The 22,114-nt window shown below is 48.9% G+C and overlaps 4 protein-coding genes across 14 annotated transcripts; 1 reads left to right on the top strand and 3 right to left on the bottom strand.

Annotated features, from left to right (window-relative positions):
- Positions 1-5,180: 5,180 nt before the first annotated feature.
- LOC105182498 (E3 ubiquitin-protein ligase RNF13) lies at positions 5,181-11,538 on the bottom strand. Of its 7 annotated transcripts, none has more exons than XM_019841066.2 (9): positions 10,988-11,538; positions 9,636-9,990; positions 9,332-9,524; positions 9,005-9,216; positions 8,692-8,875; positions 8,291-8,361; positions 7,808-7,895; positions 7,498-7,701; positions 5,181-7,216 (listed from the first exon to the last, which is right to left on the bottom strand). In XM_019841066.2, the coding sequence occupies exons 2-9, from the start codon at positions 9,813-9,815 to the stop codon at positions 7,023-7,025; spliced, it is 1,326 nt and encodes a 441-aa protein (XP_019696625.1). In that variant the 5' UTR covers positions 9,816-9,990; positions 10,988-11,538; the 3' UTR covers positions 5,181-7,022. The 7 variants fall into 7 exon arrangements, with proteins under 7 accessions (XP_019696625.1, XP_019696630.1, XP_011138262.1 ...); XM_019841071.2 differs by having other exon boundaries at positions 9,636-9,985; XM_011139960.3 differs by having other exon boundaries at positions 8,692-8,866; positions 10,988-11,537.
- Positions 11,539-11,937: 399 nt separating this feature from the next.
- On the bottom strand, positions 11,938-18,297 carry LOC105182497 (histone-lysine N-methyltransferase, H3 lysine-4 specific). Of its 4 annotated transcripts, none has more exons than XM_019841060.2 (6): positions 18,046-18,297; positions 17,843-17,962; positions 13,974-15,865; positions 13,675-13,845; positions 13,401-13,544; positions 11,938-13,321 (listed from the first exon to the last, which is right to left on the bottom strand). In XM_019841060.2, exons 3-6 carry the CDS (start codon positions 15,849-15,851, stop codon positions 13,163-13,165), a joined length of 2,352 nt encoding a protein of 783 aa, XP_019696619.1. In that variant the 5' UTR covers positions 15,852-15,865; positions 17,843-17,962; positions 18,046-18,297; the 3' UTR covers positions 11,938-13,162. The 4 variants fall into 4 exon arrangements, with proteins under 4 accessions (XP_019696619.1, XP_011138260.1, XP_011138259.1 ...); XM_011139958.3 differs by lacking the exon at positions 17,843-17,962 and adding an exon at positions 17,591-17,794; XM_011139957.3 differs by lacking the exon at positions 17,843-17,962.
- On the bottom strand, positions 16,294-17,415 carry LOC105182506 (phosphatidate cytidylyltransferase, mitochondrial). Its single transcript, XM_011139982.1, has one exon. The coding sequence runs from the start codon at positions 17,413-17,415 to the stop codon at positions 16,294-16,296; it is 1,122 nt and encodes a 373-aa protein (XP_011138284.1).
- Positions 18,298-18,761: 464 nt separating the features above from the next.
- Positions 18,762-21,018, top strand: CSN6 (COP9 signalosome subunit 6). Of its 2 annotated transcripts, XM_011139954.3 has the most exons (7): positions 18,762-18,778; positions 18,862-19,122; positions 19,197-19,646; positions 19,960-20,243; positions 20,333-20,498; positions 20,575-20,768; positions 20,852-21,018. In XM_011139954.3, the coding sequence occupies exons 3-7, from the start codon at positions 19,385-19,387 to the stop codon at positions 20,990-20,992; spliced, it is 1,047 nt and encodes a 348-aa protein (XP_011138256.1). In that variant the 5' UTR covers positions 18,762-18,778; positions 18,862-19,122; positions 19,197-19,384; the 3' UTR covers positions 20,993-21,018. The 2 variants fall into 2 exon arrangements, with proteins under 2 accessions (XP_011138256.1, XP_019696620.1); XM_019841061.2 differs by lacking the exon at positions 18,762-18,778 and having other exon boundaries at positions 18,813-19,122.
- The last annotated feature ends 1,096 nt before the right edge of the window (positions 21,019-22,114 follow it).

The following is a 22,114-nucleotide window of genomic DNA, read 5'->3' as shown; positions in this document are numbered from 1 at the left end:
TACTCTCCCCATCGCTCTCACCCCCGCGGGAAGAGATTTGCAGGGCGGATTCTTTCCACTCGTGGACACGAAAGTCGCGCCACCTGCGTCCTCGTCCTTGCGCCCGGTGGCGATGCGCGGTCCCCTTCTCCAGAGGTACCGACAACGGCATCGAGCAACGGGGGTGGTCCGCTTGACGTATGGTTTATCATCGAGAGTGCGATCATCGTCGCGACATCCCGCGCTCTATGTTCACCCCAAGCAGCTCCCTTCGTCGGGCTGGCGAGCGAGACTCGTCGACGGTGATGACCATCGACGACCACAGGCTGGGCGTTATCGCGCAGGTCGCCATCTTCGTTCTCGCGCCGCTCCCCGTCCGGGGACGAGCGGCGGCTTCGAGCGCTTTCATCCCCCCGACCCTTCCATTCCGCACCCCGTATCCTGCGCCCCTCTTCAATCCCTATTTACCCCGCGTGATCCTTCTCTCTCTCCCACCTCCAAAGATGCTCACCCCTTTCCGCTCGTCGCCTCTTTCTCGTCGCCCCACGGCTCTCTCTCTCTCTCTCTCTCTCTCTCTCTGTCTCTCCTGCGGCGAGTCCTACCTCTTTTGTACCCCGAATCGCACTAACCCCCCGTCATCCTCTCTCTCTCTTTCTCATTCTCCACCCTTCTCTCTCCCTCCCTCTCTCTCTCTCTCTCTCTCTCCCTCTCTCGTTCTTTCCCCTCGATCTCTCCCCCTACGAGCTCCCGCCTACCCTCGGCGCATACGGCGCTACACACACGATCGTCTTCCGCTCCACGCGAACGCTGATTCTTCTACCCACCCTGCCACCCTCTGTCATCCCCCCCGACACCCGAAACCCGCCTCCGCGGAGAGCTCTTCGCCAGCCTCCGTCTTCTTCCCAGTGACTTCCCCGCCGCCCCCTCTTCTTCTTTATCATCCCCGCGTCTCGTTCATCCTCTTCTCGCTCGCGTCCCCGGTGCCGACGAACGCGTTGCTCTCCGAAAAAAAGAGAGGAGAGAAACCGAGAGACCGAGTACGATCCTCGACTCTCGCGCGGCGCAGTATGGATTTGTGCTCGTTCCGAGATTCGAGCGACCGTCCGAACGACCCGAATATATCGGCGGCGGCGGCGGCGGCGGCGGCGGCGGTGGGGTGGTGGCGGCGGCGGCGGCGGCGGCGGCGGCGGCGGCGGTGGCGGCGGCGGTGGAGATGGCGGTGGTGGTGGCGGCAACGGCGGCGGCGGTGACGGCCACGACCGCTCGCCGCGGCGTGCGTTATATACGCTTCGACTTCGATCGGCGTCGACGAGGTCGAGAGGCCGAGTCGAATCGAGATAGCGCGCGCGCGCGCGCGAGAAAGAGAGAGAGAGAGAGAAAGGGAGGGAGGGAGAGAGAGCCAGGAGCTGTGGGAGATCGAGTCGCGCACAGTCTGGGGCTGACGACGCATTCGTCTCGTCTCGACTCGACTTCCGATAGCGAGGAATGATGACGATGCCTCGCACCAGCTCTCTTCTTCAGGGTGCTCTAGAATGATAGAGCTGTCGTTTTAGTGTAGCCTTCCTAGCGATAGACAAAGAATTTCCGCGAAGGCAGCACGAACGAGCGCGCGCGCGCGCGATAACGCTTATCGGCAGGGGGAGAGTGGGTGGGCATCGCCGATTCGGCGATAATAATCAACTGAAATCGTTTGGTCCTTGAGAGAGTCGCGGTGTTCGGGATTGTTGTAGAACGGAACAAGGACGCAGAAAGAAGTTGATGGAGATAAAAGACATTATAGGAGGGATAAGGACGTTATAGGAGGTCCTGTTGCTCTGATGACTGCTTTTCTATATATCCTACATACATAAGAGCGAGGCTAGTCGTGGGGAACTTCTCGCGGGAATTTGGGACGTTTTTATCATCGTTATCGTAATTTCAAGCTGAGAGGTCTGTTCGAAATGAATCAATTTGCCCAACAATTTATTCATTTCCGTCAGCTACAATTTCGTCAGGTACGACGACGTTTGCTTCTCCGCGAAAGCTCTCACTGCGCACGGAGCGTCTCGCGTGTACTTCGAAATTCATCAGTCGAAGACCAGTTTCACCGTGTTCACGAAGCTCGAGGTAAAAGGGTTGCAGCTGAGTGAGATATTTCCACTTACATCCGCCGTGTCTGGCGATACTGACCACCGGACGGAGAGCGAAATCAGTCTCCGAATCCTCTCTCGCGTACGCGCCCTGCCGCGAAAACAGCTGTCCCGTCTGGCTATTTAAATTCCGCAGAGCAGCTGAGAGAGAAAAAGCGAGAAGGAAGCAAGGGAGGATGATACGCTGCGGTGTTCAACAGGAGTCGGGGGATTCAAACGACATCCCGAGCGCGTCTCGCAGGACCGTCTGTTTTACCATCTCTGGTCCAGGCGAAGCCTGAAACCGAAATCAACGGTGCATGCGAGAATTCTTCATACATAAATTCATTATTCATTCATTGCTCATTCAAACAATGCGATCAAGCACGCGAAGAGACACGGGACGCAAAATCGACAGAGTCGCAGAGCTGTCGATTTAGTCTCCCGAGAAACGCGCGACGATCCCGCAAATGATTCTGAATCATTAACGGACAGGTTGCGGCATCCTTCAGTTTGCACATCTCGGCACATCGAGCGCTTCACAAGAGGCCGCGAAGACTACGTCTGAAAAGGATGGCCCGTGCCACAGGCATTTAATCTTCCTCCAGCTTCATTCCTGTTGGAGAAAGCCAGACGAAGATGGAACGTCTGCTCAGGCGGAGGAGAACATCATGATGATACGAAGGAAAAATACCGATAAACGTTCACTCTTTGATCATGATGCAATCATCTTCCTGTCGCTTAGCTATCATCCTGACGTAATCGTTGTTTTTTATTCCGCCTGGATGTAGACAGTGGAAGAGAGAGAGAGAGAGAGAGAGAGAGAGAGAGAGAGAGAGAGAGAGAGAGAGAGAGAGAGAGAGAGAGAGACGCAGCGCTGTCCCTGAAAGCTGTCCTTTTATAAAAATGCTACGGCATACGCGTTCTGATCATCACCGGGTCGCGAGATCCTCTTCTTGGAGAAGCCCGGAGGCTACAACCTCAGCGGGCCCAGAGCGCAGGTAGTCGGTCTTGGGACAGCCTGCGCAGCGAAGCCCGATGCGGCCGCACGCACACACGCACTAATACACGCGCCAGCGACGGCACCTCGTCGGCGGCCACGTTGCGTGCGCGTGACCTGTATTCTCCCGTCAGTATCTCAAGGTGGAAATGGGGCTCGCGCATGACCGTGAGCGAAGAGAAATTTTCGCGAATCGATAATACGCGACCAGCTGTAGCGACGGGTTAGTCACGCGGACAGCTTGCCCGTCTCGTTGTTGCTCGGTCCATCCGCGGCCAACCCCCAAAAGCACCCCATCCTCCTACGTCCACCTCCGCTACTCTCCTCCTCCTCTTCCTCCTTCATCTCCTCCTTCTCCCCCTCCCGTTAGAGCTTTTTGGCACGCCGCACCGCACACGATTCACGAGAGAAATCGCGATACACGTACTCCGCCGGCGCTTCGAGTGCGCCCGTCCCCGTTACATAAGCGATACATCATCTCGAGTACATGTACAGGGTGCCACGGAGAGAGCCGCGTATGCCAGTGGGATTTGATCCCGGGGGAAGGGGGTTAGGTTGGGATCTCCGGACGTTTTTCGCTCGATGTAAATGCTCGCGAGACGTTTATTCTCCTCCATCCCCGTCGTCGTTCCGCGTCGTTACGATCCAGCGAGAAGCCAGGATAAACTCGCCGGGTGATGAGAGAATTCACGCGATCGTGGTCTCAATCGTCGGCGAACGCGACCGCTACGCTCCGCTTATAAAGGCTACAGGGGGACCAGGGGGAGAAAAAGTAGAAGAAGGGGGTGGCGGAGGAGGAGGAGGAGGACGATGAGGACTACAACGTGTCGAGAGGCCGACGTGTGTGATGGAGGAAGGGAGTACGAGTCGTTAGAGGGTCGCATCGGGGTTGCTGCGATAGCGAAGGTGGAGAGGACGACCTCCCTCGCCACGGCGGTGGCGGCGGTGGTGGCCCAGTGGTAGTGGTGGCGATGGCGGTGGCGGTGGAGTGGCCCAGGGAGCGAACTGGCAAAACAGCACAGCCGTCTCTTACCGCCGTGAACGTGTGTACATATTTGCAGGCGGCGGTGGTGGCGGCGACGACGGCAAGGACGCCAACTCCGAGCGGCATTGTGCCGTCACGTGCGGCCACTCCGCGCCGTCCCCCGGCTGCAAAATGTAGAATTAGCCTCACACTACTAGTGCTCCTTCTGCTTCGACGTAGTCGTGTTAGCCAGTCGCGTGGTCCTCCTCCACCTCCGCTTTCTCCCTCCTGTCGCCGATACTGCGCCGTCTTCAGATCTTCGGTTGATTCTCTCTCTCTCTCTCTCTCTCTCTCTCTCTCTCTCTCTCTCTCTCTCTCTCTCTCTCTCTCTCTCTCTCTCTCTCTCTCTCTCTCTCTCTCTCTCTCTCTCTCTCTCTCTCTCTCTCTCTCTCTCTCTCTCTCTCTCTCCCTCTCTCCCTCTCTTCATTCCTCTCGTTGGGTTCATGAGCAAGTCCAATTCGCGAGAGGAACGTTCAGTCGGTCATACGTGGTGACGTTTGCGTAGACAACACGATGCGGCCGAAATCGAAAGAGGTGTCGAGTTCTTAGTTTCAATAGAGAACAGGGATCGTCAATGTCCTCTCGGCTCCTTCTGCGTGGCCTCATTATTTCGAAGATTCTCCCTCGAGCCCTTGTCTTCTACCTCTTCTTCTTCTTCTTCTTCTTGTCTTTATAAACTCGCACGTCCTCGTGTAAGATCCTCGATTCTCTCGCTTCACAATCCTTACATTTTATTGGGCTTTCTTAGGTGCGAAGGTAGTTTCAGAGATTGCCGCGTTTGTTCCTTGTTCTGCCGTTTCGTGAATTTTACTTTGATCGAGCTTATTGGTCGAATGATGAATTTTCTGACCTCGACTCTTCTCGGGCTTCTCTTGAGCATACTTGATGTGACGTGTATTTGGATTCTTCCTGTCTTGCTCCTGGATCCATAACACTCCTTGAGACCTCACGGATGAAAACTTTTCGACCTTGTATAGTCGCGCATGATCCGCAGACACATCATTCCGCGGGTCGTTCGTCACAACGAGTGACCAGGAGATGTGCGAGTCTTATATGGTAGAATAGAAAATATAAATACGTTTTATTTTTATTAGTGTTACATCTATTGTTAAACGATAAGATAATAGCAAATACTTGTGTCCCGATTTGACGATTATAAAAACAAATAAAAATATTTTTCGCGTACCGCGCTTATACAATAGAATCCTCCGCGATGCTATTTACATATCTTTTTACACGCAATCCTACCATGTTTAGCCGTCGCCCTGCGCGTTGCTCTTCATACATCTGATGTGTCGAAGCATTATACTTCCATTTTTCGCGAAATTAAATTGCATGCATGCTCACGTGTGTCTAGAGTTATGAGCAACAAGGTTCGCCGTTCGCCGTTCGCCGTTCGATATGTTCTCGCGGCTCTCATCAATGTCTTCGGACGAGCAGATCTATGCACTTTACGATAAGGTACGAACGGAGCCATGAGCGTCAGCGCCGATGGCTGAGTTTGTTTGATTGAGATGATGTGTGCGATCGCTTTTCGTTAAAACTTCGTGCCAACTTCGTAGTCCCTTCGGCGTTGTTCTGTCACGATTAAAAGTCGAATGGAAATGTCACTCACTGACAGCGAAATTTACGTACGATAATTGTCGACACGTCGCGTATTGTATACAGCCCATTTTATAAGTACTATTCTACCTTTTTTTTTATATATATATAAAACGGTACACAGTGGTAGTAGTATATAGTAGTAGTTCAATAGTATACTTTGGATATAACAGTAAACCTTTCGTAAAACTTAACACTAAAGATTCAACTTGATCAACTTAGTGTCTAAACTTGCGAGTACTTATACCTAAAACATTCACATCTCGGTGCGGCCATCCGCTGCAGCAACGAACGATTGCGCCTTAAGATATCCTACGTCCTGCACTCGAGAGGAATTCTGTGTAGATTTTTGGTCTCTTGATTGTTATATATATTAACAAATAATATTTACAGAGCCGATATATGTAGCCAACAAAGTCACGTTCGTCACACACACTTTGCGATATCACCCAGCGCTCGTCACATGCCGCGCAAACGTAATCGCTGTAAAACTGACTCATAGGTCTATGCATCCTATATCGTGCTTAATGCGGTTTTGTAACTAAACGACGAAGAAAAGAAAAGAAAAGAAAGGAAAACATAATCTCAAGTAAACTTTCAACTTTGTGAAGCGCAAAAATCAAATAGGCCGTGTGGTTCTTAAGCTAAGTATACAAAATAACATAGGTCTTTAAACGGTGAACTAGTGCTCGCAGTCTTACCTACGTAATAACTGAAAACGGTTTCGATCAGGTGTTTGGATGAAAAATCGAGCAGTGACGTACCATCACTGATTGACCTTTTAAGCCGAATCGATGTGTTAAACAACACATCGATTCGCTCTATCTCATCGCAGTATGCTCGTTTTCATATCTCGCGGTTCGATTTTAAAACAAAAGATGGATGTTTTTCTCGAAAGATCTCGAAAGATTTTATTGTCGCGATCGCGACAATAAAAGAGAAAGATCATCGACGATTCGTAACACGTAACAGTCACTGTATGCATCATTCGTCGCAGGACGAAACACGGAAAACAAAAAACAAGAAACGCTGATGCGACATAACGCGTAAATTCGCCGGGTATGCGTTGTTACACCAGACGCAACGTATTACACATCAGCGTGAAGAAATATTTGGCATTAAAGCAAAGTCGTAATAGCGTTATTTGAGAGAAGAAATATGGTGACTCGCGTACGTTAAAAATACTACCTACTTTCGGATTATCCATCCTCATTGTGTGCTTGTCACTTCTATTTAACGTCCACCGACCCGGCAAGACACGCACGGCCTGTAACGTGCAATGCGACGGTCGCAGGTGATGCTGTTGCCATTACGTAACAACGTCGTTCCTGCTGGCATTGGCGGTCGGCATTACGATCGTGTAATCGGGATCCGACGTCGTGGAGTTTAGCGCAGCCCTCGTGTTTCGTGCCGGTCCGATTTGTATAACAGGCGTCGGGTACTCTTGAACGTCAGCGTATAAATTGTTATCGCTGACCGAGCGTTCCAGTTCCTGTGGCTCGCCTAAACAGATCGAACAGGGTGGATAAAGATAGATGGGCAGACAGATAGATAGATAGATAGATAGATAGATAGATAGATAGATAGATAGATAGATAGATAGATAGATAGATAGATAGATAGATAGATAGATAGATAAATAGAGAGAGAGAGAGAGAGAGAGAGAGAGAGAGAGAGAGAGAGAGAGAGAGAGAGATCGATGAGAGAGGAGGAAGAGAGACATTGTGCAGATTTGTCGTACGGCGCATGCGAAACACGCGAGCGAAATTAATGCTGGATCTCACCGTTTATGCTGTGGGTATCGGATACCATAAAAGCGGTGCCGCTGGATGGTTCACCGGCGCTCGTACTAACCCGGTCGTCGGTAGCAAAGGACTGTTCGGAATCGGAGCTATTAACGCTAGAGTTACTATCCTGCCTGTTCTGGGATCTCCTGGCCCTGTTGAAGGGATTCTCCCTCTGTCGCGCGAACGTTCCGCCTTGCGTGCCTGGAAGAACAGTTTGATGGTCACGTAACGTTGTAAATCGCGACACGGACGGTTAGCGTCGATTGTTCGACGTTTTCACTACTTATCCGAGAACATTCGCACGCACCGTGATGACCGTCGCGAATCAGAGGTGTCGTGTCATCGGCGTCTGAATCACTCTCGTCGGTCACCACCTGCTCATCAGCCGTAAAAACCTGCGAGATATGGTAGGAGAGAGTAAGTGTCTTTGTGAGACTAGATCGTCAGGCTTTATTCTCAACAATCTTCGAGCGAGCGAATCTTTTCTCTGCACGGCACGCAGGTCTTACGATACAGCAAACCCCGCATAACTCTGCGCGAAAGTCACGACAGGCCTCGCCTGTACCGCACCATCACCCCGTGTAATGCATACTTAAATACTGAATTTGTACAATCTTAAGAGAATCCGTGCGTTTCTGTTTCGATGAACAACGCATCTTGGATCTCTGTATAAAGTTTTTGTAGCGCATTATATCACATGTAACGAGGAGAACACTTCCCTCGCGTTATATACAGGGGTTTACTGTACTGCTACAAACTCGGAAATAGTCTGCAGTAACCGCCAACGAACCTTTCTCTTGCAGACGGGGCATACTCTTCGATTTTTCGTCAACCATGGGTCGATACACTTTGAATGATAAGCTGAAAGGTTCAACGCACCATTATTAGCAACTGGATAATCCCGCCGGCTGAACCAAATATTCTCATTTTAATAATTCGCCGTTAGTCAACACGCGCGGCGATTGTTTTACTTTCCATCTGCCGAAATATCTCAATTATATTTTTAGACTGTTAAACGTCCAACATCTCTCCAGACATTGTAAGATGTCACAAGCACATCATAATAAATTAGCAGAGAACAATGTTGTATCGCTCGCGCCTATTGCGGCATCATCAATCTCGATGTTGTCCGGTGACAACACGAGATTGATAGATTTGAGAATGACTTATTTTAGGCGGTTACGCGCGTACCATGTGCACACGGTAAAACTCGCAATTTCTCTCCCTCCACATAATCGTCCAAGCAAATAGCACATGTCTCGTACGGATCGCCCTTTGTGTACTTGTGTGTCGGGATCTTCTTCAAGCTGGAACTAGGTAGCCTATGCCGCCGTTGTCGTCTTCTGTCCTTTATGCATCTGACAATCTGCACAGCCCGTAAACCATCGAACGATCGAACGATCAATACAAAAATCGGCGGAACGTTAGGCGCGCGCGCGCGCGCGAACGAGAGAGAGAGAGAGAGAGAGAGAGAGAAATCTTGAGCGTCTTAAATGCAACTTACCATAAAAATAAGCATGACTAGAAAACATATCCCAACAACAATGGCAAAAGGTAGGAGCAGGTGTGTATTAATATTGAACGGCAGATCATCGTTAATTAATACAAAATACTGCTGGTTGTATAAATAATTTTCCTTGATGACTATTCCCGTGACGTCACTGACAAACACAGACGGTATCGCAATTCCTATGGTATTCTTGGCTGACATGGGCTCTGAAAGTGAAGCGGAATGAACGTTCTGTCTACTCCGCTTTCTACCACGGGTAGATTGCAATCTATGTGACACTGCAATCACGTTACACTAACGTCAAGACACACGGCTGCTTACCCAATTCATTGCTGTTGACATTGTGTATAATAGCAGCATCGTATCCAGCTCTCTGCGCCATTCGAACTTTTATCTCAAAGCTACAGTTGTAACGTCGTATTAAAACTATCCAATTACTATTGTTACTGATATTAGTTGGCGGACCCTGTATCTCATGGCACGCATTAGGAGGGTCGGAATAGACCACCATGCCCTGGTACAACGGACACAAGAGAGAAAATCATGAGTGCACGTGTATAAAGGAATTCGTTGGAAATGGTCGTAGCAGAAGGAGGCAAAAAGAAGTTTCAAAGGGGCAACGTACTTTAATCCCATCGGCCGGTATTGAACCTCCGAACTTGGCGGGCATGTCTCGAAACTCCTCCTCGATCTGGTGTCTCGCCTCCGCGGAGAACACCAGGATATCCGCGCGGCTGTACGCAGCGCCCAGGACCAGGCAAAGAAGCCATTGCAAGACCTGATGGTTCACGCAACACTGTCGCATCTTGAATCACTCGGAGAACGTCCACCCTTGGCGTCAACTTCAATCGCGTCGCACACAGCTTTCTCTCAGCTGGCTCATTATACAATCGGCGGATCTACTTTGCGGATATCGCAGGGGGTGCGTCCGAAGTAGACAGAAAGTACATCGCGTAGCGAGGCGCAGCGGGGGGGCTACTCTGCGACAAACAAAATACATTCCACTTGCACACGACCGTCGTGACGATATATATCTACGTACTGTACATTCAAGTAAAACTCTTCACCGCAGCGTATCCGCCGCGCAATCAACTTAGTCATACGTTCGAGACACACAGGCGGGGCACGGGACGCGCAGTAATTTACAGCGCGCATCTGATAACAGAGATAAACAAACAAGCTAGCCTAATGAAAGCAGTCTGCTCCACGCGATCCCAAAGTACCGTCTCGCTCTCTCTCGCGCGCGCGCACACACACTCGCAATCTCGTGTCACACACACACACACACACACACACACACGTTTACCGTACGGTATCTGACCGACTGACTAGTCTCGAGAGACAAAGCGACTTGATCGCGATGCACGAGCGACTGCGAACAATCGTAGTTTTCAAGGTCCACGTCGTTTATTAGCACAGCGATGAAAACCTCGGCCTGATAGCAGCAGTTAATCCGGCGCCGTGGAAGGACGGAGACGGAGAGCGACAAAGAGAGAGAGAGAGAGAGAGAGAGAGAAAGAGAGAGAGAGAGAGACAGACAGACAGACAGACAGACAGGCAGATGATGAAACGCGTAGAAACACCTGTTGTCGCCGCGAGGAACGGCGGATTCCTTCCGCGCGCGCGATAATTTGCTCGCTCGCGAGTCAAGTCGAAGCCGAGCCGAGCCGAGTCGAATCTCCACGGGTGTGGACCTTTGCTCGTTCTCTCTTTTTCTTCCTCTCTCTCTCTCTCTCTCTTTCTCCCCTCCCCCCCCCTCTCTACCTCTCTTGAACAAGAAACGAGATATCCTCGGCATTTTAATTAAAATGACGCGCGCTATATCATATCACGCGCGTGAGACGCGATGATTTCTCGCGAATCTTTGACGCGGTTGTATCGCGTTGACCGATTATCTCGGCAACGACGTGTTACGCATTATTACAGAGTCGCGTAATTTCGGCTCTCACTCGCACAGACAACAATGTCGATACGTACCGAAAGCCGAAAGTGCTCACGATTGTCGGTTCACGCGCTACCATTAGTCGGCCCGTGTCGCGTACGCTCTTTAGCCGGCCATTAATGCACTAACGAGGCGCCGACTCCTCGAGGAGCGCTCCTCTCCTTCCAGCCGTCCGCGTCCGTGTCCGCCCAAGCCACGACGTTCGCTGCTCCGGAAGGAAGCACGCCGGATGTGCCTCTTCCGCGTGATGCGGCCGCTACTCGCGTCGTGCCTCACGACGATAAAGCCCAAGAGAGCAGCCACATTCACGATGTGCCGGACGTCATGACCGTGTACGTCGGTATTACTTTCTTCGAGGTTAGGTGCGTCTTATTTGGACGTCGACCGCTTCGGACGATCGGCTGACGGAATCCCCGTGGGAGCGACGTCGGGTGTATCGGCGGATGCGTCCGTGGAAATCAGTGCGGCTTCGCGGGCGTCTACGACGTTCGCAAGGACGAATTTCGCGGAAAATCTTCAACGTCGACCTGTCAGCCGCTGCCAGCCGTCACACACTTGGACACGCGGGAAGTGCGTAACGCGAAAGAGAGAGAGAGAGAGAGAGAGAGGGACATGCGCGCATGCGCGGACGGGGTCGATTTAATTTTTAAATGGCTCGACGTTCAAACACCGTAAAAGATCAGACTGCTGAGATTTTGAACGGTTCAAGATACTGAAATTTCCCGGTGAAGAACGAGTGCGGTAACGTGCGAGAAATATTCAAGTTCAATTGGAGTCGATCTTCAAATTATACGTGTAACTTTCATTTTGGAACTTTCATATCTTATAATTCGAATCTTTCCATTTTGTCTTGGAATTTAACTTTGAATGGGGAACATTATACACAGTGTTCGTATCTTACAAAAGGATAAGATGATTTAATCTATATAATTTCGAATAGTTCTCACACATATACACAAATTTAACATTACACTTTTACTCTTGCTACAGTTTACGTTTTGTATTCAGATCCAATTGACGTATCGAGAAGGATAATACTATAATATTCGGGACAAAGAGGGACAAACATACACAGTCGGTATTAATTGACATATTCGATCTTTATGTATCGAAATGCAATCAAGTATGCATAATTTCGTGGCGAAATTATGCCCAAATATTGCATGGTATAAATCGTAAGGATAGTTCCTCCCACGTGATGCGAAACATGAAAGCGTAAACGGGTATCAGCGATATCATTTCGTCTCACGCTTAAGAGTACCGTGACCTTATGATCACGCTTGCATTCGCAATGTAATGTGTCTCATGAGGTACGTGTGTACGTACGTTCTGTGCTAAGTAGTATATTACACTATTTTGTACTTGTCTCGCTTAGAAAATACGTGCGACGAACGAATACAACAAGCGGCGTGTCTACTTAACACTCGCACGCGGAAATTGGCCGTACCATCGTTGTGTTGCTGTCATCATTACGTTACGTTACTATCGGTTTTACAGTACAATCACAAGAAGAACGCTATATATACATATGTGTTGCGTGAATGCTATTTATAAAAGATACAATCGTCTGAATCGTGACACACATGTCGCGTCGCGTCGTGTCGCGTGTTACAAAAGACGACTTTATAAGAAAGAGATAATGAGAGATGTTAGGAAAGTTTCATCTAAAACAATACGCTCGGCTCGTGCTTGATACATATATATATATATACATATATATATATATATCTAGATAAATTTACATCAGTACAAGGTGTCCCTGATTACGACTTCGCGCTTCTCCTCGAGAAACCGCGAGAAAACGTCGCGCATTTTAAGAAAGTAAAATCCCGCGCCCGAAACCGCGGCCGTTCGCAAAGATCCGGATCTCGCCGATCAAGAAATAAAATTTCGCGCGCGCATACGATCAGTAGTAGGGTGTCGTGTTAAATTATACGTAGATCACGGTAAAAAAGTATGAATGTAACTAGGCTAAAGTACGTATTCTCCCCCCCCCTCCCCCCGCTCCGTTCTTTCTCTCTCTAAAACATTTACGTAAGACTCTTATTCAATACAAATAAAGAGATAACAGAACTCGCTCCGATTCAAGGCACCAATCTGTACGATGTCGAATATCGATTCGACATCCGCCAATTTCTGAACGCGCTCATCAGCGCAAGAATTCAGCTGCGCGATGTCGCAATTGTCAGGCCGTTTCACGCGGCGAACGTTCAGATTTGTCCGCGTGAGAATCTGTCGTCGAGCATCCGCGCTTTCATGAGAATAGTCTTTTTCTGCGCCTGATCGAGACGATTGACCTGCAGGTCGATGTCTCTGTCGAACGGCCTCCTCGTTGATCCTCCGCTCAACTTCGCCTCCTTCTCCTCATTCTAAAAGGCAAGGAAGGTGTTGTACTATCTTTCGGTATAATCGACGATCGCGCGCGCAGAGGGTGAAGTGCCGACTCACCCTTTTTCTCCTGGCCATTTTGCTTTGGTGCATCTCCAACAGAGACTTTTCGCGCTTGGTGCTCTTGTCCGAGTCCCTCTTGTGACATTCTTTCGCGCGTCTCTTGTCCGACTCCTCCGTACTGCTGCTAAATCTTCTCCGCTCCTGCGCGGAGAACATCACAGAGGCTCAACATTAGCGTCGTCACGTGTGAAGTGAAGTGCTGAAGGATGCGCGCATGAAGCCAGCACGTCCAGCTTCTGCGCTGAATTCCTGACACACCGGGCATACTCACCGAGTCCCTTTGCTTCTGAACTTTCTGCGCGGGCGTGTCGGTCCAACACGATCTATCCGACATATCCGGGCCGTCTCTAATGCGGAACTTGCGTGGGCCCAATCCTAAGTTGGCAGCCTGCGCCGGCGGCAACTCGGTCATCCACTCCTCGCGTTTGTTTCCGACGTCGACCTGAAACACGATCGTTTCCCTCTCTCATCAGTAACACACCCTCGCGTTCTTCCTCTCTTTCTCCCTAGATTTTTTCTCTTTCTCTCCCTCCCAGTCCAAGACCGTCGAAAGCAAGTGCATCGTTTTACCTCCTCCGAGTAGCCTTCGTGCCTGATTCTGCGCGCCCTCAGGTCCAACTGCTCGTGCACGCGGCTGTTCCTCAGGGCCGGATGATCTTCGGGCAAGGGGCCTATCGCGCAGTCGTCGTCGGATTCCGCGTGAAACGTCTCACGCGATGTCTTCTTCAAGCTGTCGGGCAGCACGGGCCCGATAATCTTCTCAGGCGACTTGTCGCACGTTCGTTGTAACAGATGCGGTGGCAGTGCTGGCCCGAAAGCCATGTCCACCACGTCCTCCGCGGCTTCTTTCGGATCATCCGCTCGAGACTCGACGGCACTCTTCGTCTTGTCGCTCGGCGGTAAGCAAGGTCCGACGAGAACCCTCCTCTCGCCGTTATCCACCACACCGTCGTGGTTATCGTCGACGATCGACGTCGTGTTCCTCCGCGACTTGCGATGGTGATTGCTGTCGACACGCCTCGAGGACGACGTCTCGAGTTGCTCGTCGTCAAGCGTTATTTCCGGTATCGGCAGCGGACCGTATATCGAGCTACTTCGCTTCGCGCCTCTCTCGAGAGATCGCGTTTCATCCGAGACGGCAGCGGGGTGTCGCGAGCGTCTCTCTCTCGAGCTTGAACGTTCCGCGTCGCTGTTGTTGTCAGCGAGCGTCGTTCTTTCCTGTCTCGAGCGGCGCTCGAGCCTCTCTCTCGCGGAGTAGTCCGCGCGCGTGTCTCCCGATTTCTCGGCTATCGTCTCGAACGGGACTAGTGAGGAATCTGAAACGGCACTATGATTATTATTACTCGGCCCGGACGCCGGATCGCCGCAGTCCTTGTCGTCGTCGTCGCCGTCCTCGTCGTGGTTCCTCATTTTTACCTGGTGCCTCTCCTGCCGCTCTTCCGCTCGCGCTCGCTTCTTCGGCGGCTCGCGACTCTCGGAGCGATCTCCAGCAGAGTCGTGCTCTCGCATCGGTTTGCTCTCACGGTGACGCAACGGCAAGGCGCGGCACCGCGAGTCCGGGGCGTCGGACGTGTTCTCGTCGGTCTCAGACAGCACGTCGAACTGCGACAGGTCCAGCTCCCTGCAGTCTTGAACGTCCGACGGCGACTCTTTCTTCATGTCCTCGCTCGCGTCGAGACGAATGAGCGTCGAACGACTCTCCGAGCTCCGGCTACACGCCCGCTCGACGCTCTTGGACGAGTAGTCCTTGGAATTCTGCGACTTGTTCTCCTTCACCGACAACTTCCTCGCGGAGTCCGTGGTCTTACCGTGGTCTTCTCGAGACCGCTCGCCGCTCGAGGACTTGAGCTTGCTCGACTGATGAGACCGTTCTCGGCTCCTGTCTCGCGAACGATGCTTGTGCCTGTCGCGAGCCCGGTGCTTGTCGCCCGACGACGACGAGCCTCGCAGCAGTTCGTCCTGGTTCTTCTCGTACGAGTGTTCACGCGATCGTTGCACTCGATGGACGCTCCGATCCCTGTCCGACTGTCGTTTCGAATCCCGCGACCTCTCCCTGGTGTCCCCGCCGCCGCCGCCACAGCAGTGCCTGGGGCCACGGTCGTTCCCGGTGGACGCGTCCCTGTGTAAATTCTTACCGCCCGAGTCCTCTTGCCGCGAGCCACTCCGCGACTCGTGCTGCGACTTCGTGTGCTTGATCAAGTGCCTGAGATCCTTGTCGTCAGTCTTCCTGGTGCTCTCGTACTTGGAGCGCTCCTTCCGCTCGCGATAATGCCTGCTGCTGCTGTCGTCGCGTTGCGACGACTTGTGCTTCGACTTCTTCTTCGGCGACTTTGTCGTCCGGCTGGTCGTGTCCACGGGCGCGACCGGGTCCTTGCGCGTAGCCTCGAAGCGAAACCGCCGGCCCTCATCGCTGTCTTGGCTCTCCGAGTCGGAATCCATCGGTGTCATAATCCGAGCGGTCGCTGAAAACACGACAGAGCTGTGAGCTTCGGGGACTTTTCACCGAACGCGAATATACTTTGTTTTTTTTTTTTTATTTTTGGCAAACGCGACCGGTACGTGAGACTCTCGTGAGGTATCTCTGCGATTTCTAGAACATCGGATAGAGCATAGACTCATGGACAACCGTTCACTCGACGCTTCCTCATCTGGAGACCTCTCAACGAAAGAAAAGCAAAAAGTGAGTCTAATTAGCGCGAGTGGCCGCGCGCGAGTTACACTTACAATGAATGCGTTACACCCTTGAGAATAAGGAGAAACCATTCACTTTATTACTTCTTTTTTTTTTCCCTTTTGCAATACAAGCGTTATGAGAATTTACATGTGAATGTGTATACGTGTCGGGGTGTGTTGAAAATTCACTCTAGGAAGAACGACGGAGACGGTGTAACTACTCGACGCGCTTTTCGGCCCCTTTCGTCTCGGTCTTCTTCACGACCGCCTCGACGATGTTATCGATTTGACTCGAGTTCCGTCGTTGACTAGGCAGGGTGCACTGGTCGGACACGTTCGATCGTAACATCTTAACTATCTTGGCGCCGCTGTACTTAACGGATTTCGTGAGGCCCGCCGTCACGATTCCCTTGAGACTCTGCGTCACACTCGACCGCCAGACGATATCTTTCAGGCACTGCTCCAATATGTCGCAGCATTCCGGGTCGTGCGCGATAGCCCGCAGGCAATCCTCCGTGTCCCGCAACCTCGGACCATAAGACCATGCCTTGATCAGTCTGACTTGCGGCATGCGCGGCAAGTGGTTCAGGTGGTGGACCTTTGTCACCGGGCTGGTGTCCTGGCGACACGTGACCGCCATATTGTCCAATTTCGGTATGTCTACGTAGTTGTCAAAGTGCCTCAGCACCGGCTCGTACAGCTGCTTGAAGTGCTGCAGCTGCGGCAGCACAATGTTGTTGATCTTGTCCTTGTTCTCGCCGAAGATCATGCGGAAGTCACCGTGGTAGGACAGCCCGGTGATCTTCCGGAAGAAGTCGATCTCTGTAAAGTGCTCAGGCAGCAACAACAGGGCAGCGTGCACGGCCGAGTGCAGATTCTGCACCAGAGCAGTGCGCAATTGGGAACTCTCGTCGGGTTCCACCAGCACCTTCACGGGCTTGTGCAGTCGACCCGACAGGTACAAGTGGTTCCAGTCCAGAAGATCCTCCACCAGCAAGACCTCAGAGATCACTCCGTACTTAATGAGCTGTCCCTGATTGGTTCTGATCAGAGTGTTGTAATATATGCCAGCACCCGATTTTTCTTGCATCTTAGTAATCGCTTTCTCACCGAGGAATCTCATCGGTTGGGCGTAATGCCTGGGATTTTTCTGCAGGTTCTCAGCGTGCCACTTGCTAGCGTCACGCACAACGAATATGAGATCCAGCATATTCTCGCTGTTGCTGTTGTCGGTCTGTTTGAACACACCCGACCCATAGGCGAAGCAAAACTTTATGTTGGCGGGGAACTCTCGGAGAAGGTGCCTCAACGGAGACACTACAGCAATTTTCGTCAGCATTTCCGACCGCTCGGGAGTCTCTAATTCGTGTTGGCTTATTAGGAAGGCAGGTAGCCTTACTTCCGTACAGTCTCTACAGTCCAAATTTTTAATTTTGACTCGAACGCGTCGGGGGGATTCGCTGAAAGGCGCGCTTTTACAATCGTAAGAGTACGGTTGTCGTTACGATTCGCACCATGAGGAAGCTCAGGGGCTCGCGATGTGGTCGTGAACGGTGTGCGAGGGCGATCGACAATCCGTGAGAGCAGCCTTCACATGCGTCCCTCGTCGACGTGGAGTCCCCGTGCGATGACTCACGAACGACTTTGCGCCTGCGAGATCACGAATCGTCAGCGAGACCAACGACCGCGCGCTCTCCCGATGCGATCGCCCGCCTAACCTAGAAACGCAGTTGAAGTAAATGTACCTCTATCACGAGTTTACTCACTTGGAGGAGAAGAGGAGGATGATTTCTTTCGTGCCGACGAGAGAAGTATGAGCTGCCGAGCTTGGTCGGAGCACCATGCGAGTCACGAGCGAGCAAACACGTGAAAAAACACGATCAATTCTACAAATACGCTCTCGTTGACATATGTGTCTCGGTCACACACGACGGCTTGAAAATGATCCACGCTAAGCCATTCTTCTTACCTCGACGATTCGCTGACTCGCTCTCGAATGCATTCACGGTCACTCTCGCGCAATCTGGGGGAAATGGTCCTCGGTCGCCAAGATAAAGTGCGTCGGATGTCTCGCTAAACAGGATCAAACGAAAAGTGTGACTATGTATATATAAGTCGAGTGTGAGATTTGCGACAAAGCGAAGCGAGTTATCCTTCGGGTCGCGCCGCGCGTGATGCGTGATTCCATGTGAATCCTTCTCGTGGACTGTTCGAGGTACAGTGTCGCCACATGAAAAAATTAAAAGTTCCTATAATTGATCCCTAATTAAGCAAAAAATTCCTCAATTTTCCAAATTTGACTCTAATGTGCATTTAAACCTTAGAGTATACAGACACAAAAGGAGGAGTAGCTTATTTCTCCCGTAATACAAAAAGTGAAACAAGCATCTGTGCGAGAGAGAATAATATTGATTCCTATTTGTCATCTGGAAAAATGAGGACTCGTCTGCCTTGTCGTCGAGTCGTATCACAGGACAAAGCTTCTCGATTTGTCGGTAAGAAGGTGGCGGCTCGTAACGGAGACTTGGAAACTACACGTTGAAATAGAGATCAACCCGTTAGACCCGTTATTCTATGTTAGTTCTGAAACTTCCGCTACGGGTCGCCACTGTTTTCACCGAGCGAACGGGGAGTACGACTTGATGGCAAGTGAAACGGCTTATTATTTTCCCCTTTTATTTAGCAATATTATGCAGAAACGCGTGAGTTAGGCTTTTCATTTTCACCCGCTACGACTTCGTGGTGTTTTAAATGACTTTTTTTTATTTTTAAATAATGCGTCAAGGTATCAAGAGTCAGAGAGGTTTTTATTTCCGAGTAGCATGATTCAAGGACGCATATATTCTTTGGCGGCATGACCGAACAACATGTCGGATCAACTTCATCTTCGCTCGTTAACGAGGAGGAGTGAACGTTTTACGGATCTGTCGCACAAACAGGAGTCATACGAGCGGTACAATTTATTAACGAAATCGGCTAAAGTATCGACATTTTTATAGAATTATCGACATAAAGATCAGCCGAATTTAAAAGAGTCACCGAGAAGGTAAAGCATCGATCCTGTGGCAAAAAAGGAAGAGTCGAACATCGATTCAACGGTCGATCATTGTCCATTTTCAGAGGAGACGCTTGTCATTTCGTGCTGATTGTCCAGGTCGACAGGTGCACGACGAAGGTGTTGACTCAAAGAAAAAACTGCACTGTCAGTCGTTACGTCTAGCCCCCCTCTTCTGGGTCTGCTCGAACGGAGGAGTCGGCCAAGTCCGCGGTAAACGAACGAACGACAGTAACGACGGCTGGCAGACGACATGGAGGTCGACGAAAACAACGCAACCAACTCCAATAATAAGGAGACCCCGGTAACAGCCTCCGGGGAAACGCCGATGGAGATCGACGAGGATACTTCTGAGAGGAACCCTGCTATGTCTGCGACCCCTACGAGCGCGATCAAGGTCATGGCATCCTCTGGCACCGTTGGCTCGGTGTCCATCAGTCTGCATCCGTTAGTAATCATGAACATCAGCGAGCACTGGACTAGGCTCAGGGCTCAGGAAGGCACTGACCAGTTGGGTAAGATCTCACGAATCTTGTTTAAACATCTTTCACTAAAGCTACTCATGACCTCAATATATAATCAGTACTTTATCTCAATATGATCATCATTTGTTATATTTAGCAAGAACAGTCAGCACATATACATATATATATATATATATGAGACTGATGGTGATAAGCAGGACGATTGCTTGTGTCAAAATTCAGACTATATAGTATCTGAGACAATAATACATTTAAATCATAATGTGGTCAAGTTTCTAGGAACAAAAGTTCCTAACAATATTTGGTATTGTTTAATTTGTGATAAAATTGTTGATATTTTTAGTATACGGCGCTCTGATTGGTAAGCAGAAGGGTCGTAACATAGAAATAATGAATTCCTTTGAATTGGTGTTCACTTGCATCGGCGATGATGTGATAATTGATAAAGATTACTACAATACAAAGGAGGAGCAATTCAAGCAAGTCTTTAGCGATATGGACTTTTTGGGCTGGTACACTACCGGCGATATGCCCAACGAGAGAGACATCAGAGTGCACAAGCAGCTCTGTGAAATAAATGAAAGCCCTGTGTTCCTGAAGTTAGATCCAAGACCGAAGAATACAGATGTAAGTTCAGTAATAATGTGTATCTGGTTGAAGGTAAGGTTGTCTTTGTTAATTGCACCTGAGGTAATTTTTTACTTGATTGTTTACAGCAATTGTCGGTTTCCATGTACGAATCAGTAATCGACCTAGTCGGTGGTCAAGCCACCATGTTATTTGTTCCATTAACTTATACATTAGCCACTGAGGAAGCTGAGAGAATCGGTGTCGATCATGTCGCAAGGATGTGTAACATTGATCAGGGTGAAAGTTCATTAGGTAATTTTAACAACAAATACTTGTGTATTTTTACAAAGTAGCAAGATCAGGGTATGAACCGAATGTTGCATTTCAGTGGCGGAACATTTAACAGCACAACACAGCGCTATCAAAATGTTGCACTCAAGAGTGAAACTTGTCTTGAGATATATGCAGGCTGTGCAGAATGGAGAGTTGAAAGGAAACCATGAAGTACTTCGAGCGGCTTGTTCCTTAAGTCATCGACTGCCTGTTCTAAATAATCCAAAATTTAGAGCTGACTTTTATAATGTCAGTATAATGATAGTTTTGAAAAAATATAGTCGGTTTATCGTAACAATGATCTATAATTTATTTCTTCTTTTCTGTTTCAGCAATGCAACGATTTCAGTTTGATGACGTATCTCGGTATCATAACTAAGGGCTGTAATAATATAAATCAGTTTGTAAACAAATTTAATATCTTGTACGATAGGCAAGGCGTGGGGCGGCGTCTACGAAGCCTCTTCTTCTGATATGTGAATACAATCTGTTGTTTTTATACGCGTCTTTTTTTACTTTCTAGATAAGTACCGAGCTCAGGATTTAATGAGAGAAATTACACATACACACACACATATACACACAGCCAACTTAATCGCGAGGTAGTTTGAATACTACTTTAGATAATGTATCGAGCATAACAATAAAACTAAAGAAGTAACAAAAATTCCGCAGCAATCACTTGAAATAGAATGTAACAAGGAATACGATCGGAATAACCACGAGAAGCATTCGTTTTCTCGTCAGCAATATTGTTCGGAAATAATATTTATTGAATGCTAACTTATACACACATATATATATATATATATATATACAGATGGTATGTTTAAGATATTTCTAATTAATAATAACGTGTGATATTAATAAAAGGAAAAACTGTGATGCGTGTTGCAAGATACGTTTTGTTTTGTGTTGTGAGTTTGCTTTTAAATTTAGTCGAATCGTAAGAAATATAGAAAAAGATATAATTTGTATGCACATCGAAAGAAAATGAATCACGATGGACAGGAAGATCTCAAACAGAAGCAAAATTTCATCTGCTTTTTTTGTGACATAAATTTATTAATATATACTCTACGTATATATATATACTTTTTCTGCACATATATAGTGTGCATATATATATATATATATATATATACATACATATATATATATATATAGATTGAAACATTCCTATCATTACTTAGAATGTGATAGAATGGGATAAAACTTCTCATTGAGAATGAGAAGTTTATCTGGAGTATATATAAGTCGTAAAACAAATACTTTCACATGTTTCGCTTTAATAATGGAAGACCTCATTTCTCTTTAATTGATTTACACACTAGCAAACATATTCCACATTAGGTCGTGCCACCCATTCTTCATATCCGAATTTGCGGTTTTATATAGAAGCAGTTTACATGTATATGTTTTATTTTTATAAAAAGTGTGATTTATGCATATATATATATACATTAATATTTTATTAGAAAATACTACTAAAACTTTTTTCTCTAAAAATCTATTCGCATATTACGTATATATATTTTTTTGACTTAAAATATATAGCGACTTATATATATATATATATATATATATATATATAT

This window comes from Harpegnathos saltator, unplaced genomic scaffold (genome assembly GCF_003227715.2).
Source record: "Harpegnathos saltator strain DR-91 unplaced genomic scaffold, Hsal_v8.6 scaffold169, whole genome shotgun sequence".
Taxonomy (NCBI): Eukaryota; Metazoa; Arthropoda; class Insecta; order Hymenoptera; family Formicidae; genus Harpegnathos; species Harpegnathos saltator.
This window is presented reverse-complemented; position numbering and strand designations above follow the sequence as displayed.